Raw genomic sequence first — 23,223 nt, 5'->3', positions numbered from 1 at the left:
ATCCTGGACCATCCTTACAAGAACTTTAATTAAATACAATGGGTTTAGAATCTTCTACTCAAGCTTGATTAAAGCTCTATTTAACTGAATACTGTATGTTTAAGCAGTCTCCTTCAATAAGAACTGATTTTCATAATTTAATATACCAAATAAAATGGGAATTGATTAACACAAGATATCAAACAGACCTTCCACAAAGACATCAAAGTCAAGCTTGGCTACTCCTGCCTCATTCAGAGCCTCACAGCTGTATGTCCCAGTGTCCTTGACCCCTGTAACCTTCAAGGTCAGCTCCTGTCCATCCTTGTCCAGCTGTATGTTTTTGTCCTTGGAGAAGTCGACCTTTGACCCGTCCTTGTACCATGTTATGACTGGTGGGGGTATACCAGAGGCTGGACAAGTAATTGTTAAAGGATTGCCTGCTATGGTCCGCGGCTTGATGTTGGTTCTAAACTCATTTATTTTACTGGGAACTGAAAAAGAAGATCAAAAGGTTATCATGCTATAAAAAATGCACTGCTACTAGTCTGATTGCACAATAACAGGTAAACATATCATTATATACATACAAGCATTTTGTTTTCAGCCTTACACTGTAAGTATATTACAAAGGTAATGTAATAAATACTATGCATCTGTATGTTGTAGTCCTAAGCAGTGCATACAAACTCTTTATACATACATTATAGTCCTGACTGTCACACCCAGCTTTGTTTACAGCCTCACACTGCATTTGTATTGTGCATGACATACATACTCTGTATCTATACATTGTAGTCTAACTGCCACAACGCACTTTGTTAGCAGCCTTTTACTGTAATGTCTACTATATATGTACATTGCATCTGTATCTGAAATCTGTAGAACTGACTGCCACCACCTGCTTGGTTTACAGCCTCTTACTGTTTGTATATTGTATATGTACATTGTTTAAGTACTTTGTATCTTTACATTGTAGTCCTGACTGCCATGGCCCGCTTTGTTTACAGCCTTTTACTGTAATGTGTACTATATATGTACATTGCATCTGTATCTGAAATCTGTAGAACTGACTGCCACCACCTGCTTGGTTTACAGCCTCTTACTGTTTGTATATTGTATATGTACATTGTTTAAGTACTTTGTATCTTTACATTGTAGTCCTGACTGCCATGGCCCGCTTTGTTTACAGCCCCTTACTGTATGTGTATTGTATATGTACATTGTTTAAGTACTCTGTATCTTCACATTGTAGTCCTGACTGCCATGGCCCGCTTTGTTTACAGCCTTTTACTGTAATGTCTACTATATATGTACATTGCATCTGTATCTGAAATCTGTAGTCCTGACTGCCACCACCTGCTTGGTTTACAGCCTCTTACTGCATGTATATTGTATATGTACATTATTTAAGTACTCTGTATTTTTACATTGTAGTCCTGACTGCCATGGCCCGCTTTGTTTACAGCCCCTTACTGTATGTGTATTGTATATGTACATTGTATACGCACTCTGTATCTGTACGTTGTAATCCTGACTGTCACGTCCCGCTTTGTTTAAGGCCTCACACGTAAACGTCCCACTGTCAGAGAGCTGGGCATTAGGGACTCTCAGTTGTCTCCCCTCAGACAGTACATCAATCAGGGGGTTGTTATTCAGATCCAAGGGGATCCCCTCCTTGTACCACAGGATGGAGGGGTTGGGGCTACCCCCCACAGGACAGTTTAGCACCAGCGTTCTGTTCAGGATCACCCGTGGCTCTGTATCAACATTCTCTCTCAATATGTAGGCAGGAACTGTCAGAAAAAGGATAATAATCTTAACAAAGCCACTCCATTTTGTTAAAGTCATTGACCTCCACCAGTAAAAACTCATTAACACTGAAGACTTAAGGTACAACATGCAATGAATGTACAGACAATAAATGTAAGCAAGACAAATCATTCCAGTGGAATATCCATGAGAAGTAGCTTAATCCACTTCTAGAGTGTGATTTCATATAATTTTAAACATGTTGGAACAGATATCTTTTCACTATACAGGTATTTCAGGTTCAGGTATTCATTTTTTGGCATGCAAAATTGTTGTAAAAGAAATTAACAAATTAAAGTAGCATGCACTTCTTTCTGTTCAAATAAAGTAATAACTATTGAGCAAATTTGTGAAACACTTATACACAATAGTTCCTCATACCCAAAACTTGAAGATCAAATGCCTTCTCATTGTTTCCGGCTACATTCTTGGCGCGACAGGTGAACCTGCTTGAGTCTTCACTGGATGCATTGAATATAAACAGGGTCCAGCCATCATTGAGCAGCATGTAATTCACAGAGTCCTCCTTAATGACCTTGTTGGCCCTGAACCAGGATATCTCTGGGCGGGGAATCCCTGAGGCAGGACAAGTCAGGTTAATGGACCGCCTCACTATCACCTCAGGGCGGGCAATTTCTCCCTCCCTTTCTATGGATGGGGGCACTACAGAAAGAAAAATGATGAGAGTTGTTTCCCTTTAATTGGCTTTTTTTTTCAACATAAACAACAAAAATCAGTATTCTAAATTAATTTTATAGATTAGAAAATTAACCAATATAATACCAGTACATGTACCTGATAATTTAATAAAGTATCAAAAAAAGCATTTACTCTTAAACTGTCCTGAAAACATTTTGCCTACCAATTCCAGATAGTCTTATGATCATAAACAATTCAATAAAAATAAAAGATCCAAGCTTTTCATTTTTTTTTTTTGAAGAAAACTTAAGTGCAAAAGGTCCAACATACCATAAACCTCCACCTCGTACTCATTGTGGTTGTTTCCGGCAGCATTAACCCCTTCACACCTGTACAGTCCAAGGTCGGTCACCCGGGCACTGGTCAGCTCCAGACGTCTACCTTCTGCATAGATCCGGATGTTGGGGTCCAGATCTGGAGATACAACCTCTCCATTTTTGTACCAGGTGATTTTGGGGGGAGGAATTCCAGACATTGGACAGCTGATGAACAGTGTGTTCCCAATCACCACGGAGAGGTTACTAGGGGTCACGGTCTCAAGGTCAAGGACAGGGGGCACTACAAAATTGTATAACATGGTTAACTACCTTTTTTCCCCAAAAAATAGCAAAATTATGAGTGTTAATTTAAAGCTTTTTCCACCTTCTTACCCTGTACCTCCAGATTAAATGACTTGTCCGTTTCTCCGGCCTCATTCCTGGCAATACAGGTGTACCGAGCTGTGTCCAACAAGTCCGCTTTATCGATGGTGAGGTTCCTCCCGTCCTCTGAAATAAAGATCCTCTCACTATCCCCTAAAAGCTCCTGTCCATTTTTCTGCCATGTAATCACTGGCATGGGGTCACCCTCTATTTGACAGAAGAAAGAGGCCGTGTGATTGACCACCACTGAAGACACGGTGGGGCGCCTGTCAATCAAGCTGATGTCCTCTCCAATCAGTTTGGGTGGAACTGTCACAAAGAATAACGACATCATTATTCTAACAAACTGTTGACCACCATAATGCTAGTCAGCCATTACTTATCTAATCATTTCAAATAATGTTGACTATTGTTTGGGAAAGAGGATATTATACTGAGGACATGAAGGTCCACCGAGTGTTCGGTCTCCCCGGCTGCATTGGTTGCTACACATTTGTACGTCGCTGTGTCCTTGGCGTTGACATTGTAGAGCTCCAAACCTCCGTCATCAAGGAAGGTAACTCCTGTCTCGTCACCAGTTAGCAGCACATCATTCTTGTACCAGGTAATGAGAGGAGGCGGGGTTCCTACCGCTGGGCACGGAATAGTAGCAGGATTGTTCTCTATTACTTGAGTGTGGTTTGTAATGAAGGGTGGGAAAAATGGAGGATCTGGAAATGATATTAAATGGAATATTTGCAGTGTAATTGAAGATTTTAATTACATGTTGTGTATATGAACACAGAAATTGCTACAGACCGTGAATGATAAGGATGAAGTCTTTCATTGCTGAACCGGCATCATTAGTGGCAATACACACATATCTCCCGTCATCCACTACTTTCACTTTGCTGAAATCTAGCGATCCAAATGGTGTCATCGATATGTCAGGGTCACTGGTGGGGTCAAATATGACATCATCTTTTTTCCAGGTGACCTCTGGTTCAGGATCACCTTGGGAGTCACAGTTCAGGAAGGCTGGCTCTCCTGTCACTACCACCGTGTCTGTCTCCCCTTCTGAGCTGATGGTGGGGGGAACTGTACAGAATCAGGATTTACAATCAATACAATGTGAGTACTCTCTGGAGAGAAAAATCCCTCCAGTACTGGTACAATTACTCTTATTCAAAGATATAAAGGTGAAATTAAAATGTTCCCTAAAGATCTAAATATATAAAAATGCACATCAAGATAAGCTTTTACTTACTCTGTACTATAAGGGTGATGATCTTGGTTGTCTCCCCTGCAATGTTGCTGGCCACACACTCGTATATAGCCCTGTCGGAGATCTCTGTGTTAAATATCGTGAGTCCGATGTCACTGAACAGAAAGTGATCAGAAGACTCGGGGGAGAATCGTACGAAGTTTTTCCGCCAGAACACCTCGGGGGTGGGCTTCCCCCTGACAGAGCAGGGCAGGACCACAGTCTCTCCCACCTTCACTGTGAACTGCTCAGTTTCCTCTCCTTGTATGATAGGGGGTGCTGAGAGAGGCAAAATGGATAAAGAGGACAGGCACAATGAGCTTTATTTCAAGGAGAAAATTGGTATCAAAACTTACAAGATTTAATTATTTCTTCTTCATGTATAGAAAAAATATCATAAGAACATCAATAATAACATAAAAAGAGGGAAAGAAGAGCTATTATTGGATTGCTGAAATCTGTTTCACCTTGCACAAAAAGCTGTACAGTCTTGTCTACGTCCCCTGCTTGGTTGCTGGCGGTACACCTGTAGGAGGCCGAGTCCTGGGGGTCAGCACTGAAGATCTCCAGGCTCCCGTCCTCACGGATATAGTAGTGGTAGTCTGTCAGCGAGATGGGGCTCTCATCCTTGAACCAGGAGATGGTGGGGCGCGGGTCCCCCTCAACACTGCAGGGAAGGATGATGCCCCCTCCCTCCACCACCGTGAAGTTTGTGTAACTGTCCTCCTCTCTGTGAAACGTGTGCCGCGGGGGAACTGTCAGCAAATACAACACAATGACAGAGATTCAATGTCAGCAAACATAACACAATGCTGCAATTCAATGTCAGCATATGGAACACAATGACAGTGATTTGATACCAGCAAATAGAACACAATGACGGTGATTGATTCAATGTCAGCAAATACAACACAATGAAAGTGATTAAATGTCAGCAAATACAGCACAATGACAGTGATTCAATGTCAGCAAATACAACACAATGACAGTGATTCATTCCAATAGTTTTAGAATTGTTATTAAATATCATTTCATCCAATATCACCAAAAGTTTTTTCGGTGTGGATCTCTAAAGGAATTATTGAACCTGTCATACCACTCAGAGGACTCCATTGTTACCTTGGACATTGACAGACACAATGTACGTGGAGTTCCCTCCCACATTAGATGCCACACAAATGAAGTCTCCCTCATGTGACTTCTGGATGTTCTTAATGTTTAGCTCCCCTGGTTTGCTAATGGTCACATGATCGTTGTTCTCCAATACCTACAAAAATAAAACTATCTACATTATTAAATACAAATTGAATGAAAGGTACTATGGAATCTTTTAAGTTAATTCAACTAAAGTGGTAATCAAGATACATGTATGGATACAGGAGCAAACGTTTAATAATTGACCGATTCATAGGAATCCAATTCATCAAAAGAGTTTACCTTGGCCCCCTTCTGCCAGTGGATGGTGGGGGTGGGGTTCCCCTGGACGACCACACAGCTCAAGTCAACGTCTGACCCCTCCACCACATCTAGGTACGGGTTGGTGTAGGCAATCACTGGACTCACTGTAGAGGTCACAAACATAATAACACACATAGTATATATATATATACATCTGCACCCTGTAAAGTCTAGAGTTTTTCAAGGTATAAAAAGATCACTAATATGTTTTACGGTGCTACCGTTCTGGCGAGCGCAGCAAGAATTACACGTACTATACCTTGCATCATTGTCAACTTATAGTTTTATTTAGGTACCAACGAACGTCAAAGAATTTTTGAGAGAGTATTGCTCTACAATAAGTATGCCAAAGGTACTAATTTTAATGGTTACGCTAATACATCGCAACCCCTTACCCAGAGAGAGAGAGAGAGAGAGAGAGAGAGAGAGAGAGAGAGCGAGGTACCTGTTTGTAGGTGTGTAATTTCCCACTTTTAAATTCAATAGTCTGACTATATGCAATATCTACATAATTTTTTTTACCTGTTTATTTTTTCATTTTATTCCTTTTTACCGGTATTTAGTTCAAAATGTTCTATTGTTTATTTCCCCCCATCTCATATACTTACCTGCCTACTGTACATGCATGCACAATTAGCTTAAAAATGGATCGATATGACAGTAAAGTATGGCTCTTGCTAGTTTATATATATATATATAAAATCTCTATATTAAAAAAAGATAAAAAACAAATCATATGTCAATGAGGCAGGTATCGCAGTCTATACTGCTATAGCCAGTACTCTCATTACAGATGTTTGATCCACCTCTAAATTTATCGCGGGAAATATAGCGCGAGTGCATTGTGACGTCATCCATGACTTTTTTCGTCTTTGTTTACGTTTCTCGACTCAATACGAAGGTATGGAAGCGTGTAACAAATCTTTTGAGTCTCGCCAAAGCATATGCGGTACTCTAAACGTGTCTTCAAACTTTAAGTCATCGTAAATTACGAGTTAAAAGTCAGCCATTTTTGGCATAGCACCACGGGTGAAAACATTAGAGAGCATTATGGGACGTAGACAAAAAATTTTGTTTGATGAACTGTAGGTTTTGCTCGTTCTTTTTCCCGCGCACACTGGTTCTTAGAGCTCGCTTCGCTTTCCGGCGCTGCGCACCGGCGAGCTGCGCTCGCTATAATTTTAAAATACATCGTTTTGTAGCAAACACCATATTATACAAGTATGCATCAATTCTGTAATGTTGATGAGTAGAGTGACATGGGACAAAATATCACCATTTTGTGGCGCGAAATCCAGAGAATAACTTGGACGTACCTATTCCTGTGATGCTGAGGAAAGCAGTGGCTTCTTGGATTCCAAACTGGTTCTGGGCCACACAGGTGTAGCGTCCTTCATCAGTGTGCTCCACGTCTGGGGAACATAGGAGATGAATCAGAGACAGACAGTGCTGTTACTATTTACAGCTTTATATAATCAGAGACAGACAGTGCTGTAACTGTTTACAGCTTTATATAATCAGAGACAGACAGTGCTGTAACTGTTTACAGCTTTATATAATCAGAGACAGACAGAGCTGTAACTGTTTACAGCTTTATATAATGAGAGACAGGCAGTGCTGTAACTGTTTACAGCTTTATATAATCAGAGACAGACAGTGCTTTTACTGTTTACAGCTTTATATAATCAGAGACAGACAGTGCTGTTACTGTTTACAGCTTTATATAATCAGAGACAGTGCTGTAACTGTTTACAGCTTTATATAATCAGAGACAGACAGTGCTGTAACTGTTTACAGCTTTATATAATCAGAGACAGACAGTGCTGTAACTGTTTTCAGCTTTATATAATCAGAGACAGACAGTGCTGTAACTGTTTACAGCTTTATATAATCAGATCAAGATTAAATTTTCTTGATCCAGCTTTTTTTTTCTTATGTTACTGATAATGATAAACGGGTTCATTACTGTAAATTCTCAATTAAATGACAGGAATTTATCTCAGTGTAAAATCGCGAGAAGAACATCTTGCACATTTTAAAATCTTGCTTCAATTTTTGAGCACATGTAACCTACTTAAAAATATAATGAAAAATTGGTGTTCACAATTTCATATTCTCCTGATTTGATGCAAAACAATAGAATCACAAAATTAAGTTCTCGTGTAAAATAAGGAATCTACAGTAATTGCCAAAGCCAAAAAGTGCTGTTTTTCCCCAATATTAAGACTGAAAATTCCCAATTCACTAGCCCATGAAAAAATGACTGATGATGTCGTAATTTGCATTGCTTATAGTCTGAAAGTTCAAACATTTTGTACAAGTTATCTAATTGTGCTTAATTTTTGAAGCTTATAAGATCAGACCTGAGTTGCTATGTTTACTCTAGATGTGCTGTAACTGTTTACAGCTTTATATAATCAGAGACAGACAGTGCTGTAACTGTTTTCAGCTTTATATAATCAGAGACAGACAGTGCTGTAACTGTTTACAGCTTTATATAATCAGATCAAGATTAAATTTTCTTGATCCAGCTTTTTTTTTCTTATGTTACTGATAATGATAAACGGGTTCATTACTGTAAATTCTCAATTAAATGACAGGAATTTATCTCAGTGTAAAATCGCGAGAAGAACATCTTGCACATTTTAAAATCTTGCTTCAATTTTTCGAGCACATGTAACCTACTAAAAAATATAATGAAAAATTGGTGTTCACAATTTCATATTCTCGTGATTTGATGCAAAACAATCACAAAATTAAGTACTCGCGTAAAATAAGGAATCTACAGTAATTGCCAAAGCCAAAAAGTGCTGTTTTTCCCCAATATTAAGACTAAAAATTCCAAATTCACTAGCCCATGAAAAAATGACTGATGATGTCGTAATTTGCATTGCTTATAGTCTGAAAGTTCAAACATATTGTACAAGTTATCAAAAATTTTCATTCCTGTAAAATATCAAAAGTAGAAATCATGGCGGTGTGCTTAATTGTTGAAGTTTATAAGATCAGAGCTGAGTTGCTATGTTTAATCTAGATGTCTCACTACAGTAAATATCATCAAAAAACATGAAATCAAGAGAAATAATATTGAAAAGGATGAATACTTCTTGTTTTGCTCTTCATTTTAAATATTCTTTTATATATTAGTTTAAAAAATTTGCCGATACACTGCTGAAAATTCTCAATGTCCCATTTTGACACTATTTTCCCCACTGCATGGGCACCCTATCCAGTGTTAATGGGTAGAACAATATTTCATTGATCTGCTCCATCTTTCACCTACTGTAAACAAAGAGATTGCCAGCCTTGTCCTGGTTGAAGCGACCGCCCGTCTTGATCGGATTCCCCTTAAACAGCCAGTAGATCTTGGGGGTGGGGTCCCCCACAGCCTCACAGGGCAGGGATGCATTGGTAGAGATATCAGCCCCGAGGTTAAATGGAGCCTTGGTAATCCTTGGATCAGCTGAAAATACAAAGAAAACAACAATGTAAAACCATATTCATTGATTCTGTTAATTGTCTATCTTTTAAAATGATGATATGATCTCCCATATAAAACATAAGTGGCATTTAATTTACCTTCAAATACCACAGCATAAACAAACTATAATAAACATAAAGTTTTATTTGCATTTGGCCATAATAGTTCGCTGATGATAATTAGTCAACAGTCATACAGGAAAGAAAAATGTCAAGCTAGTTCAAGCTGATGAATATCTGTAAGCAGAGGTAATGCTTGCGAAACTGGCAAATATATATCACATACATGTAATACTTGGTTTACAGTGACAATGAAGGGCTCAAAAGAATACTGCCAGCTGACTGGTGGACTACTGACCTCCGACCTCTAGGTCCACGATGACAGAGTCACTTCCTGCAGGGTTGGTGGCGATACACATGTACTCCCCCTCATCCTGCTCCTGGGCCCCCAGTATGGACAGGTCACCATTGGCTGATATCTTGACGTAGGACAACTGCTTCAACTGTAAACAACATAACATCCTTACGTCATCCTTAGTTACAGCAGACTCAACAGCTTCCACCTCACCACTCTCTCCTTTACTTAACTTTCTCAACTTTCTTGTCATTATTAATTATTTTTCACATACATTGGCTGTTTAATCCTTTACCTTTAAAATATCACCAAACTCTTATGTTTCCTGTAAGCTCTTACATAGATAACAAATGCTACACTGAACCGACCTCTAGCTCGCCCTTGAACCAGTGGATTTCCGGTGGAGGGATGCCTTTAGCGGAGCAGTGGAGGTTCGCCGTGTCTCCACTCCCCACCACCACCTTCTTCTCGTACATGTCAATCTGGGGCCGCTCTGGAATCAACAAAGACCATCAAATGGCAATTAATAGTCATCAAACACTTACTCTCATCTCCACTACCAGATAGAATTCAACAAACTTACATGAACAGACATGTATTAACATGCATAAGGAAGAAGCAATACAATAGTTAAAAGGGCTGGATGATTGTGGCCAAATTTAGGCTGTATTTACCTCATTAAGACAATGAGCTCTGTTAATTTATAATATTTAGACTCTTTCTTTGCTTAATATTGTTTTATGGCCAAAAATATCATTATGGAAAAAACTGTCTTAATCAAAATAACCATGAAAAGAACTTCTGTGTTGGCAAGTTCAAACATTTGAGAGAGGTAAAGACCCACTACATTTGTGTAGGAGGCCATCGATTGATGTTTACAGACACTGTGATAAGATGACAGCCTGAGCGTTGATGCGGTTACCAATGTACTCGAGCGTTGCTTTGGCCGTGTCCTGTCCCGCCAGGTTCTCTGCCAGACAGCTGTACTCCCCCCCGTCACTCCGCTCCATGTTGGAGATGGTCAGCTGGTTCTGGTTGACTTGCATTCGGTTGTTGGGAATCATAAGAGCTCCATTTCTCAACCAGTAATAAGCAGGCAGAGGAAACCCATCTCCATAGCAGTTCAAGGTCACCCTGTCTCCCACCTTGAAGGTCTGCTCTGCCGGCTTGATGTAAACCTCAGGGGGGACTGTCAACATAAATCTTTACATCCTTATCTAACATTCTTAACTTCAAGTCACAAAGCCGCAAAACAACTTCAATTCATTTATATGAGCTCTTTAAAAAGCTTGACTCCACATCAACTATGACTTTTATGGATGATATTTCCCTGAACAGTTATCATACTGATATTAGACAGAAATATACCCCATGGAACTGACCTTGAACCCTGAGAAACAGCTTCTCCTGGGAGTATCCGCCCTCATTCCCAATCCTACACACGTACTGACCCTCATGGCTCAGGTCTACATGTCTGTCAACATTAAAATAATTAAACTTTAAATTAATAATTTACCTAACTCTATATATGCAAATATAAAAGATTAATAAAATCTAAAATCCCTAGTAACCAAGGTAAATAAATAACATTTCATCTGTGAGATAAATACAAACATTTGGATGCATAAATATTCAAAATTAACAACTGAACAATTGAACTGAAATTATCAATTCAGGGTTACTGCATATGTTTTAAGTGAGGTAACAAGAGGCCTATCGGCCACGTCTCTCACCTGAACAAAAGTTTTTGTATCATTCTACTTCAATGATATTTCTGTAAGTGTTAAGTGAGGAAATAGGAAAAACCATCTTAAAAAACTGTTATTTGAACATTACAATATATTATAAACTAAACAATCTCTTCAAGAAGGTTATTATCTTTAAACAACCAAATTAAACATTATGATACTAGTATATGACAGTAACTTCAGAGAAACATGAATTAAGTTAAAAAAATACAAAGCCTTGACATTATGCCAATGATTTATACAATTCAAAAGCATATCCTAGTGAATTTTACACAGAACTACCAAGCATTGATCTCAGACCAACAGAGAAAGTAGTCAGGGAAAAGAACAACAAATCATAGAAGAACACAGTACTCACCGAATGAAGAGAGAGCCATTGTTAAAGTTGGTGAACTGCTGATTCTGTCTAACGACGCCCCCGGGGCCGTACCATGTGACGTTGTAAGGGACGGTGCTGTATACAATACACGTCAGAACGGCATTGTCTCCCGGCAACACAGACACATTAACAGTGGGGGCTATATCAGGCGGAGGCTCTACACAGGAAAAATTCTCTACATCAACTTGTTGTGATCATTTTGCTAAACATTAAACTTAGCTCTGGTACCAGAAAACCTTGAGAATCTCACTTTCACTTTTGTTAAAAAACTGAATTCTTGATTTGTAATTTTTCAATTATAAAGAAACTATGATAAAAGCTATAGAATATTAGTTTTATGACCCTAAAGCAAGAAACATAGCATTGAAAATCTTAAAACCCCGTGAGGATGCCTATGGCCTTGAGTCTAATCATAACCCACAGTGTAAATTAACTCCTTATTACAGAGCCAATGGCCTTGAACTAATCATGGCCCCCACTCTTGATTAACTCCTTATTACAGAGCCAATGACCTTGAACTACTCATGACCCCCACTCTTGATTAACTCCTTATTACAAAGCCAATGACCTTGACCTAGTCATGACCCCCACTCTAGATTAACATCTTATTACAGTGCAAATGACCTTGACCTAACCGTGACACTGTAGATTAACATCTTATTACAGTGCTAATGACCTTGACCAAATCATGACCAACAATGTTGATTAACTCCTTATTACAGTGCTAATGACCTTGACCTAACCGTGACCAAGACATTGACTCTTTGATACCGACCGCTGATGTCCAGTAGAGTAGTCCTGGCCTTGCTCCCTGATGGACTAGTGGCATTACAGGTGTAGATTCCCTCATCACTTGCACTCGCCCGGGTCACCTGATATGTAGCATTACCCGACTCCCTGAAAGGAGAAACCATAATGCACACCTCAACCCATATGTAGTAAGGAGGAAATAAAAATGCTTTCTCAACAGCTCAACTGTTAAAAGAAGTAAGCACTATAATCCTCTCTTTGTAAATAAAATCACACATTGTTATTCAATTGATCTTCTTTCCTTCAATTGAAGGACATGACTTTCTGATTATTTGAATCCATTGTGAGATAAACCAGTCTTACTGGAACAAGACCTCAGATCCTTCCCTCAGTCCATTCTTGTACCACTGGACAGTGAACGGTATCACAGACTCCACTACACACACGATGGTGGCGGTGCTGTGGTAGAAGCCCCGCGTAATCTCTGGCATGTACACGGTGGGTGGTGCCGGTTTGCGGGGACTGATGGCTGTGGGGGTAGTCCTCCATAACTCATGCCCCTTGTCATCCTCACCTACCACCTAACAACAGAAATTCACCATACAAATCTTCTCAACAGAGATAAACATTTACAATTGCAAATACTTTTTCAGTTGTGAAACTGCTTCATCAAGAGCAAATATGTTTTTTTAAGGATAAACTTTTTTAAAGCCATTAAGTCAGCCATGTTTTGATTTCACTTTATGCACTATAATGTAACAATGAGAATCAAATCTGACAAGATTTATTACATCATAAGTTATAATCATAATTCAAATTGATCAGTCTTTCTTAAGCATTAAACTATATTAAGCGCTAAAATGTTCACATATGTACCAACTTGCACCGAATATAATATAGAAGCAGCCTTCAGAGAAGTAACCTGTTCACAGACGTAATCTCCTTGACACAGAAGAAGTTATTACATTGGTAAAAAAGTAACCTTCAACTTGACATTGGATGTTGACTTAGAGGTGTATGTTATTTTGAAATTGAAGTACTGTTACCTTGACTTTAAAGTGTCTGTTTCCTTGACTTTGAAATGACTGTTACCTTGACTTTTAGGTGTCTGTAACCTTGACTTTGAAATGACTGTTACCTTGACTTTGAAGTGTTACCTTAATATAGAAGTAGCCAGATGGAGGTTTGAAGGCCTCGGTCCGGTAAATGTTCTTCAGCTCTGGGTCAGCTTGGAGGGGATACTCGGTCAGAGCGACCCCATTTAGACTGACCAGCTGCAGCCTCTGTAGGAGACCAGGGGGGTCAAGGTCCGTGGTGTTGACCAGAATGTGGCTCCTTACACCTGTAATAACAATCCAGTGTAAGGTAAAGAGTACAGACTAGAGATCTGGTCAGCAAGCATCCTTCTTACACACCAAAATGTAATGAAATCAATGTCTTATTCAGTTTCACATACATGAAATCAACAATATGGTACATGCTCTACCTTCCAAGGGCCGTAACTCTGTGGATGTGATATGAGTCGGTCGCTGCTTGGCAAACCCAGCAGCAAAGTCGAATTTACTGAGCCCAGTGATTCTGAGCGTGTGAGCACTGCTGCTGTCCACTCGTAGGCGCCACTTGCCTGGCGGTGGATCTCGGACATACACCACCTTGACGTTCTTGATGTCCAGTAACTCCCCTAGCCCATTATTTACTGTGACCTCAGCCCCTGAATCATCAACCAAAAACTTGCTTTGATTCATTCACTTACTTTTATTAATATGATATGTTGGGTTTTTTGTGTGTATAATTAAGACAAATTTGTACAGATCATAATTTATTGGAATGATCAAAGATTTAAAATCAAATTCCAATAATATTCAGGCATAAGGAATGAGAAGCACTCTTTGAGTTTTATTGAAACAGATAAATACACAGTTAGGTTAAATGTAGGCATACATTAATTTTTGAGTATTCAGATGAAGATGTTCACCTTTTGGGTTGTAGAGTCTGAGGTCAGGGTTAGCACCGCTGAGGGATACGGTGAATTCCTGGAGTTTGGAGTCGATTGGGATCTGTAAGAACTGGGAGTTGCCTCGGTCCTGGTCTACAGACATCAAGTTAACCTTCCTCGCCTGGACAGTCAGACGCACAAAGTTCAACACCTGCGGTCAAAGGTCACAGTTATAAACAACATTTGTTTCTATACATATTAGCAGCAGTTCTGAAGCTCTCCGTCTGAAAAAATTTGGATGGACAACCTGGGAGTTACTGTTCTTTACATGTTAAAAAATTTATGGCACACAAAAAATTGTGCAAGTATAATCACCAGCCCTGTAAAGTAAATAAGTGCAGTTATTTACATGTAAAAATGGTGACTCTAGATGTGCACATGAATTTAATATACTTCTTTTTCCAAGGTCATTTAGCAAATTTAAGAGAAAGGTGGGTAAAGTTACAATATTTATTGAGTAATAAATTGCCTGAAGAATTTAATGGTACTATTTTTTGACAAAAATAAGATTAATCAGTCCAAAACTATATAGTGTAATTTTTTGTGCGCCATAAATTGCAATTTTGATTGTAGCTCTTATAGGTTGTCAATTCAATTTTTTTCATACCAGGAGCTACAGACCTGCAACTACAAACTCATGTGTTAACTCTCAGTGAACAAAGTTGATATCAGTACAAAATTCAAGTTTATTCATGGTTATACAGAAGATCACAATACAACAAAACGATAACAGCACAACTTAGTTCCATACTTTCACAATGATATGTATACATATTAACTTACTTGTTTCATCATGCACATGCTATTTCAAACTGTTAGCAACTTTATCATTTAGCTGACTTATAGATGACTTGATTCACAAGGTTGATTCATTAACCTGGCTTAGCTTATTTGTATTTAACTGGCTAACTCGTTTTGCAAGGCAGACTCATTAATTTGGCCTAGTATTTGTATAAGCTTACTGATTTGATTCACAAGGTTGATTCATTAACCTGGCTAATTTGTATTAACTGGCTAACTCGTTTTACAAGGCAGAATCATTAATCTGGCCTAGTATTTGTATAAGCTTACTGATTTGATTCACAAGGTTGATTCATTAACCTGGCTAATTTGTATTAACTGGCTAACTCGTTTTGCAAGGCAGACTCATTAATTGGGCCTAGTATTTGTATAAGCTATCTGAATTGATTCACAAGGTTGATTCATTAACCTGGCTAATTTGTATTAACTGGCTAACTCGTTTTACAAGGCAGACTCATTAATCTGGCCTAGTATTTGTATAAGCTATCTGAATTGATTCACAAGGTTGATTCATTAACCTGGCTTATTTGTATTAACTGGCTTACTTGTTTTACAAGGCAGACTCATTAATTGGGCCTAGTATTTGTTTAACCTGACTGACTTGATTCAGAAGGCAGACTCATTTAAACTGGATTATTTGTGTTAGCTGGCTAACTTGTTTTACAAGGCAGACTTATCAACCTGGATTATTTGTTTTAGCTGGCTGGCCTGATTTGCCTGGTTGACTTGGTTTACCTGGAATATGGTTTATCTGATTTATCATTTTACCTGATTTATCATTTTACCTGGTTTATCATTTTACCTGGTTTATCATTTTACCTGGTTGATCATTTTACCTGGTTTATCAGTTTTACCTGGTTGACTTGTTCTTTCTTCAGTTGGAACACCTGGCCAGAGCTAGTGGAGGCTATCCTCTCGTAGATCTTGTATCCAGGGCTATGCGGCTTCCCGCAATCTCCCGTCAAAACAAACACTACCTACAATGAGGATCATCAATTGCATAACTGTTGTCTAACATGGAGAAAAGTTTTAAAAAGTCAAAAAAAATCCAAAGAAGACTAAAATTTGAATGGCTTTTTGATTTCCTAATAGCATATGAACCCTTTATTTTGAGTGCTGTGATCTAAGCTTTGTGTGCTGTGTTCTAAGCTTTGTGACCTATAAATTAAGCTTTGTGTGCTGTGATCTAAGATTTGTGTGCTGTGATCTAAGCTTTGTGTGCTGTGATCTACGCTTTGTGTGCTGTGGTCTAAGCTTTGTGACCTGTGATCTAAGATTTGTGTGCTGTGATCTAAGCTTTGTGTGCTGTGATCTAAGCTTTGTGTGCTGTGGTCTAAGCTTTGTGTCCTTTGATCTAAGCTTTGTGTGCTGTGTTCTAAGCTTTGTGTCCTTTGATCTAAGATTTGTGTGCTGTGATCTATGCTTTGTGTGCTGTGATCTAAGCTTTGTGTGCTGTGATCTTAGCTTTGTGTGCTGTGATCTAAACTGTGTGACCTGTGATCTAAGCTTTGTGTGCTGTGATCTAAGCTTTGTGTCCTTTGATCTAAGCTTTGTGTGCTGTGATCTAAGCTTTGTGTGCTGTGATCTAAGCTTTGTGTGCTGTGATCTAAACTGTGTGACCTGTGATCTAAGCTTTGTGTGCTGTGATCTAAGCTTTGTGTCCTTTGATCTAAGCTTTGTGTGCTGTGATCTATGCTTTGTGTGCTGTGATCTAAGCTTTGTGTGCTGTGATCTAAGCTTTGTGTGCTGTGGTCTAAGCTTTGTGTGCTGTGATCTAAGCTTTGTGTGCTGTGATCTAAGCTTTGTGACCTGTGATCTAAGCTTTGTGTGCTGTGGTCTAAGCTTTGTGTGCTGTGATCTAAGCTTTGTGTGCTGTGATCTAAGCTTTGTGTGCTGTGATCTAAGCTTTGTGTGCTGTGATCTAAGATTTGTGTGCTGTGATCTAAGCTTTGTGTGCTGTGATCTAAGATTTGTGTGCTGTGTTCTAAGCTTTGTGTGCTGTGATCTAAGCTTTGTGTGCTGTGATCTAAGCTTTGAGTGCTGTGATCTAAGCTTTGTGTGCTGTGATCTATGCTTTGTGTGCTGTGATCTAAGCTTTGTGTGCTGTGATCTAAGCTTTGTGTGCTGTGGTCTAAACTTTGTGTGCTGTGATCTAAGCTTTGTGTGCTGTGATCTAAGCTTTGTGTGCTGTGGTCTAAGCTTTGTGTCCTTTGATCTAAGCTTTGTGTGCTGTGATCTAAACTTTGTGTGCTGTGATCTAAGCTTTGTGTGCTGTGATCTAAGCTTTGTGTGCTGTGATCTAAGCTTTGTGTGCTGTGGTCTAAGCTTTGTGTGCTATGATCTAAGCTTTGTGTGCTGTGATCTAAGCTTTGTGACCTGTGATCTAAGATTTTTGGTCCATGATCTAAGCTTTGTGTGCTGTGATCTAAACTTTGTGTGCTGTGATCTAAGCTTTTGTATGAGGGTCTGACCTGACTCTGTTTCTGCTGAATTAGTGCCAGCACTTCCTCCCCCAGATAGAAGTCTTTAGACAGGGCGTCGGTGAACACATAGATGTAGGAGTTAGGGAGGGACACATCCAGGGCCTCCTTAATGGCCCGCACACTCATCTCCGGACAGTCTCCACCCCCCTGGACATACAGGTTCCGTAACTCACTTTGAAACTCATCTGGATCCTTGGTGATAACAATTGGACCAACATCTGGAAGACAAAACAGTAAACTCTCAGTTCTCTTCCTATCCATGCAACTACCACTGCAAGTTGTGATAAAAGCAAACTGATGTATGGATCCATGACACAAAATTTATAAAATACAATAATTGAAGCAAATTCTGATCAAATATTTTCTTAGATAAAACAAAATTTATCTGGCCACATATACAGTCAAACTCGTTATATTATCTCGAACTAAATGGGACTGGTTAAAAACTTACTATTCGAGATATATGTATTAAAGGTAAAATACTTAAAGTTTAAGTGTGTGGGACATACAAGTCACTTCAGCATATCCAATGTATTCGCACTATCGGTGTTCGAGATACCGAAGTTCAACTGTATTTGTAAGTTTTCCTTAAACGTTTTGAATCCAAAGAGGGTTAACCCATTTGTTACACTGGTATCAATCAAATAATCTCCATATTTATATTACAGCCAATGTCTATTATTACCATCACTTAATCTCACACATAAATTTTTTCATTTACTCATCTTTAACTTATTTGATAACACATATTTTGACTGCATGTTTATCCAGGCATCAAACTTATCTCATTCAAAACAAGACTTTAGACAGACTTTTTGGTCATAAACAACCAAAGCTTTAATAGAAACAGTGGATAAGAGAAAGGAAAAAGTCAAAGACAAACCAATAAACAATTCCTAGATGACTTCAAATGGTTGACAAACAAGTTTACATTATGTGCTTGTTATCCAATATTATAAATTCTAATAACAAAATCTTTCCCAAGTTATTTTTCATTCACTTTTGACGATTTTCAACAAAAAGAAACAAATCTTTTAATTAAGTACAATTAAAATCAACGAAAAAAAATTCCAGATTTCTTCATTGATGCGGCATCTGCTTTTTCCTGCAGAGGCTCAAATGAACAGATTCCTTACAGAGATTTATAAAAGGAAATGTTGACATCTTTCCTCCATTCAGAAGTACTGGGACATCTCGCACATTTTTCATGTTATCGATCGGGGTACGTTTCATGTAGTGTGCAACTGGCAAAGTCATAGATTTTTTTATATTTGGTTGCATGTGTATTGAATCCTGAAGTGTTAGAGGGAGCATTTCAAAACAGAAAAACTAGACTTTTCATTCCAGTGTATGAATGTAGTTTGGGCTCAAACAGAAGATATTTATGTGTGATATCGAAATATTAAACAAAAAGTGGGGGAGGCAGAAACTTTATTAAACTGGTACAGAGTATAAAAATATCTTCAAATATAATTTTAAAAATATCTGATCAGCTATACGTGGTCTGAATTATAATAAGTGAAAGGAGAATATTTAGCATGTTAAGTGTTTCAGTGCCAGAAGGTTCTACAACTCCATTCATCAGTATTTTCTTGTGTGTTTTGATCCACCTTACAAATCCATCATTCTACAATGTCTTAAGTGGATCAGGAAGTATCTCACTGGGAACTTGAAAAGTTGTTGTTGATAATTGATGGCATATAAAACTAATGGTGTTAAAACAAATGCGAAGAATCTTGTTCTTTACCCAAAATCCCCAAAACTAAAAACCCCCTAAAACCACTTAAAAACTAAAATGAATGATTGGTTTTGTTCAAAGTGAATTGGTCTGATTAACAGAAATATCAGTTAATTAAATGGTGTCTTGTGCAGGCTAAAATTAATCATGTACTTGTTTCCACTCTTTAAAAAAATACCAGCTGTAGAACTAATTAAGTCACTTCAAATATTGTGGATAAACTTAATTTAAATGATACCAATCTCTTTCTTTATCTGACAATGCAGTTCAATAGCAGCTTGGCATGCATCCCCAGAGTTATAAGAATTGCCATCTGTAACATTGCAGCTGAACTGTTACCCCCCCCCCCCCCCCATCCCCAACCCAACTATTTTTTAAACTTTGTAGCTTCAAGACATGCAGTCTCCAATTTGATATATTACCAGAATAATTCATAATCAGTAGATCATGAATTTAAAAAAAAAAACAGAAATTTCTCATGATCTGATATCTAGGGCTATGTTTAGACGTCTGACAGTGAACAGAACTGGACAAAAAACGGTGGCACGCAGGTGCCCTCAGTCAGTGTTATACAGAGGCCCCAGTGTTCAGATACTCAAAGGCTCCTTCTATAATACATCCTCCACCGAGTCTCACCACTCTTGCTTCCCATTTGATATAATATGAAAGAAACTTTTGAATCCCACTATCAACTTTAAACTGCTATCTACTTTATTTAAATGAATTGGTCTATCCCTAACATAAAAGACAAATTGTTATAATCTTCCCTTCTCAACTTGAACCTAAAAAACAATTGTGTCAAGGTCATTCACTATCAGATTGAAAAACCTAATTCTTTTTGATTATATGGCTTTTGATCCGAACTTTCAAATTGACCAATTTAAACTGAACAATGAAATTTTGATCCGAACTTTCAAATTGACCAATTCAAACTGAACAGTGAAATTATTAGTGTTACTGCCTCGTTTTAAAGTATTTCTACCTAGAGAAATGTTTAAGCTCTATTAGTTTAATACTGTGATGTTGTCAATAAAACTAGTATTCAGAGTCTTAGTTTGCTTTAAATCTAACATTACCCGGTATATTTTTTCCTTAAAAATAATTCTAATTTAAAGGTATTAGGTATTTTGTACATGCAGTAAAGGAAAATAACAGATTTCAATATCAACTTGCAGGTCATGAAATGAAATATTGTGGTGTTATTATGTAATTTTTGTTCCTCAATTGACATTGATGGTGTCATGAATTACAATTAATACACAATATTATTTTAACATGAATTCTTGACTAGTTTCTCACGGTCATTTTCTAAAATATAGGATTTAATTATTGTTACATCAATTTTACTACCAGCTTGACCTACCTGGGTCATGGAATGGAACAAGTACATAATTATAGAGAGGCTTCTCAATACGAGCGAGAGTGGTTGCCATGATCTTAGCTGCCCCGTCTATGACCTGCACCAAGTCATCGTACATAGATCCCGTGATGTCAAACACAAATGCCAGAGTTGCTGCCCCTGGAGGGACGTCTTCCTGAGGGGTGACCAACCCTGGCCACATCGCAATGACCAACACAAAGACAACACAGAACCTCCAGCCACCCCAGGCCATGCTCAGTATATCACAGATACGCTTCATCAATGGAATAGTCAATCCAAAGCAGTGTCATAGGAAATAAAAAGGAAATGTATACATCCAACGGGCAGCACCTATTATAAAGTCCTCCTTATATGCTTGATTAACACTCGCAGAATTCTGTCTTGTCAGAGAGCTAACGATAAGGCTCATATAATTGTCTTAAACTAATTAAATTGAGAGTTTAATGGTGAGGTGATTACTTGATCCAGTTTGTACCAATGCTCCAGTATCAGCAGCTATATAAGATAAACTTGAGCCACTCTCTGAAGCTGTATCTTGTTCTGAACAGATTAGATTGCAATGTTAAGATGTGATTTACGAGTTTCACCCAGTCAAGAGAGGCTTTTTTTATGTACATTTCTTCATTCACAAAAAAAAATCCAGCATTTTATATATAAAATCTGCAAAAGTACAGATGCTCATGCATATTTCTAGATAACAATAATGAAACTAACAAAAAATGATATATGCTGTACCTAGAATTTTTTTTTCAAATGTCTATAATAATGAGACACTTCCTATGTCGAATATACATTTTCAGCATTTGGATGTTAATGAAAAATGTGAGCAATTTTAACATTATTAGCTAATGCACGCACATATCCCACACTCTCACATTACTTGAAATTGATAGTCATAATGTATGACAATGTTGGCATTAAGTACATTTAATAATTATACAAAAGGAGCAAAACTCGTATAAAAATTATCATATCAAAATTTTCTGCAAATCTAAACATGTTTTAAATTGGCTTCATCAAAGAAACAAGTACTTCCAAATAAAATTTGGATGGCTATATAAATTAACATAAAGATTATCATTGTTTTGTGATGTAGTGTGCTTTCTTGAAGGTTTTGCAACCGTGATTTGTTTTTACATTGAGTATATACTGAACATAATGACTGATTTCCAGACTTAATCGATTTTGTCACGAAAATGCATTTTTATCCCCAAAAAAATTCCACTTAAGAAAATTATTTTTTAATGTTCTGTGTATTTAATAATATATCCACATAAATGTCATCATATTTATAAGCTCAATTCTAATAGTTTTGTTATAAGAATTAAATTTTAGAAATTTTCCAGTTTTCAGCAATTTTTGTGCAAAAACACTTATTTTGACCCCAAAATGTGCGAAAAGTGGCCGATGGATTTCAGTCAATTTTTTATTGATCATGAGTAGCATATTGTCAATAGATTGAATTATATCAAGAAACCTTTTGTTGCAATTACTTTGAAGTTATGTGATTTTTTTAGCTTGATTGACTGGACTATATGGTTGATTGACATTTAGTCAATATAACCTTTGATTATCGATTGCTCTGGGCCAACAGCTCAATGACAGCCGTTGCATGGATGAGGTTTGGTGTTGATCTGATCTTCTCGAGTTGGCCTCAGTAGACGCGTTGAATTTCTGATTCGTCTCTGCGTTTTTGGCTTCTTCTTTTTTTCTAGCTGTATCGGTATCTAGACAATATCAGGGATGGTACGAGGGTAGAAAGATTCCTTCCTTCTGTATTTCTCAATGTTATTTGGAAGGAATGTACTCCCATGTTTCGACTATAAGTCTTAATGGTATCATTAGTTTGTCTGTTGTTTCAATTTTCACTAGTCCGTTTTTGATCTTATACATAAGAGTCAGCCTGGCTCGCTTTCTCCTCACCTCCAGAGTTTGCCAGTCGAGGGAATGAATCATGTCGGATACCGATGAGGTGTTGTGATATCGTTTGGTCACATATCTGGCGGCCCGACGTTGTACCATCTCGGTCTTGTGTTTATCATCCTTTAAGTATGGGTCCCATGTGGTGCTGGCACAATCTAGCGTTGGACTTACAAGTGTCTTACAAGTCTTTCTCTTTCATATTTGCATTTCTGATGTTGAAGTTACGTCTTAGAAAGCTTGTTGTTCGATATGTGCATGTGCTGGTTCCACTAATATCTGATGTTGTTATACTTTCATGTTAAATACTGAAATCTGATTGGTTAAGACGCAGTTAATAATATTTACTATTACCCTCAG

General features: G+C 38.0%; 1 protein-coding gene across 1 annotated transcript in view; it reads right to left on the bottom strand.

The window, feature by feature from the left end:
• The window catches only part of LOC105321467 (hemicentin-1), a 67,835-nt gene extending 46,251 nt beyond the window's left edge, over nucleotides 1-21,584 (bottom strand). Inside the window, exons 1-26 of the mRNA XM_066077613.1 lie at nucleotides 20,926-21,584; nucleotides 17,813-18,042; nucleotides 16,196-16,318; nucleotides 14,520-14,691; nucleotides 14,031-14,255; nucleotides 13,702-13,886; nucleotides 12,908-13,125; nucleotides 12,570-12,691; nucleotides 11,774-11,951; nucleotides 11,050-11,141; nucleotides 10,590-10,856; nucleotides 10,036-10,160; nucleotides 9,671-9,815; nucleotides 9,116-9,295; nucleotides 7,149-7,244; nucleotides 5,812-5,936; nucleotides 5,494-5,641; nucleotides 4,842-5,129; nucleotides 4,378-4,653; nucleotides 3,930-4,208; nucleotides 3,566-3,841; nucleotides 3,141-3,440; nucleotides 2,761-3,048; nucleotides 2,173-2,454; nucleotides 1,491-1,775; nucleotides 189-473 (exon numbers count right to left, since the gene is read on the bottom strand). Coding sequence (XP_065933685.1) covers nucleotides 189-473; nucleotides 1,491-1,775; nucleotides 2,173-2,454; nucleotides 2,761-3,048; nucleotides 3,141-3,440; nucleotides 3,566-3,841; nucleotides 3,930-4,208; nucleotides 4,378-4,653; nucleotides 4,842-5,129; nucleotides 5,494-5,641; nucleotides 5,812-5,936; nucleotides 7,149-7,244; nucleotides 9,116-9,295; nucleotides 9,671-9,815; nucleotides 10,036-10,160; nucleotides 10,590-10,856; nucleotides 11,050-11,141; nucleotides 11,774-11,951; nucleotides 12,570-12,691; nucleotides 12,908-13,125; nucleotides 13,702-13,886; nucleotides 14,031-14,255; nucleotides 14,520-14,691; nucleotides 16,196-16,318; nucleotides 17,813-18,042; nucleotides 20,926-21,202 — 5,467 coding nt within the window. The 5' untranslated portion in view covers nucleotides 21,203-21,584. The remainder of the gene's footprint in view (nucleotides 1-188; nucleotides 474-1,490; nucleotides 1,776-2,172; nucleotides 2,455-2,760; nucleotides 3,049-3,140; nucleotides 3,441-3,565; nucleotides 3,842-3,929; nucleotides 4,209-4,377; nucleotides 4,654-4,841; nucleotides 5,130-5,493; nucleotides 5,642-5,811; nucleotides 5,937-7,148; nucleotides 7,245-9,115; nucleotides 9,296-9,670; nucleotides 9,816-10,035; nucleotides 10,161-10,589; nucleotides 10,857-11,049; nucleotides 11,142-11,773; nucleotides 11,952-12,569; nucleotides 12,692-12,907; nucleotides 13,126-13,701; nucleotides 13,887-14,030; nucleotides 14,256-14,519; nucleotides 14,692-16,195; nucleotides 16,319-17,812; nucleotides 18,043-20,925) is intronic.
• Between the last annotated feature and the right edge of the window lie 1,639 nt (nucleotides 21,585-23,223).

Source organism: Magallana gigas, chromosome 2 (genome assembly GCF_963853765.1).
Source record: "Magallana gigas chromosome 2, xbMagGiga1.1, whole genome shotgun sequence".
In the NCBI taxonomy this organism is placed as follows: Eukaryota; Metazoa; Mollusca; class Bivalvia; order Ostreida; family Ostreidae; genus Magallana; species Magallana gigas.
This window is presented reverse-complemented; position numbering and strand designations above follow the sequence as displayed.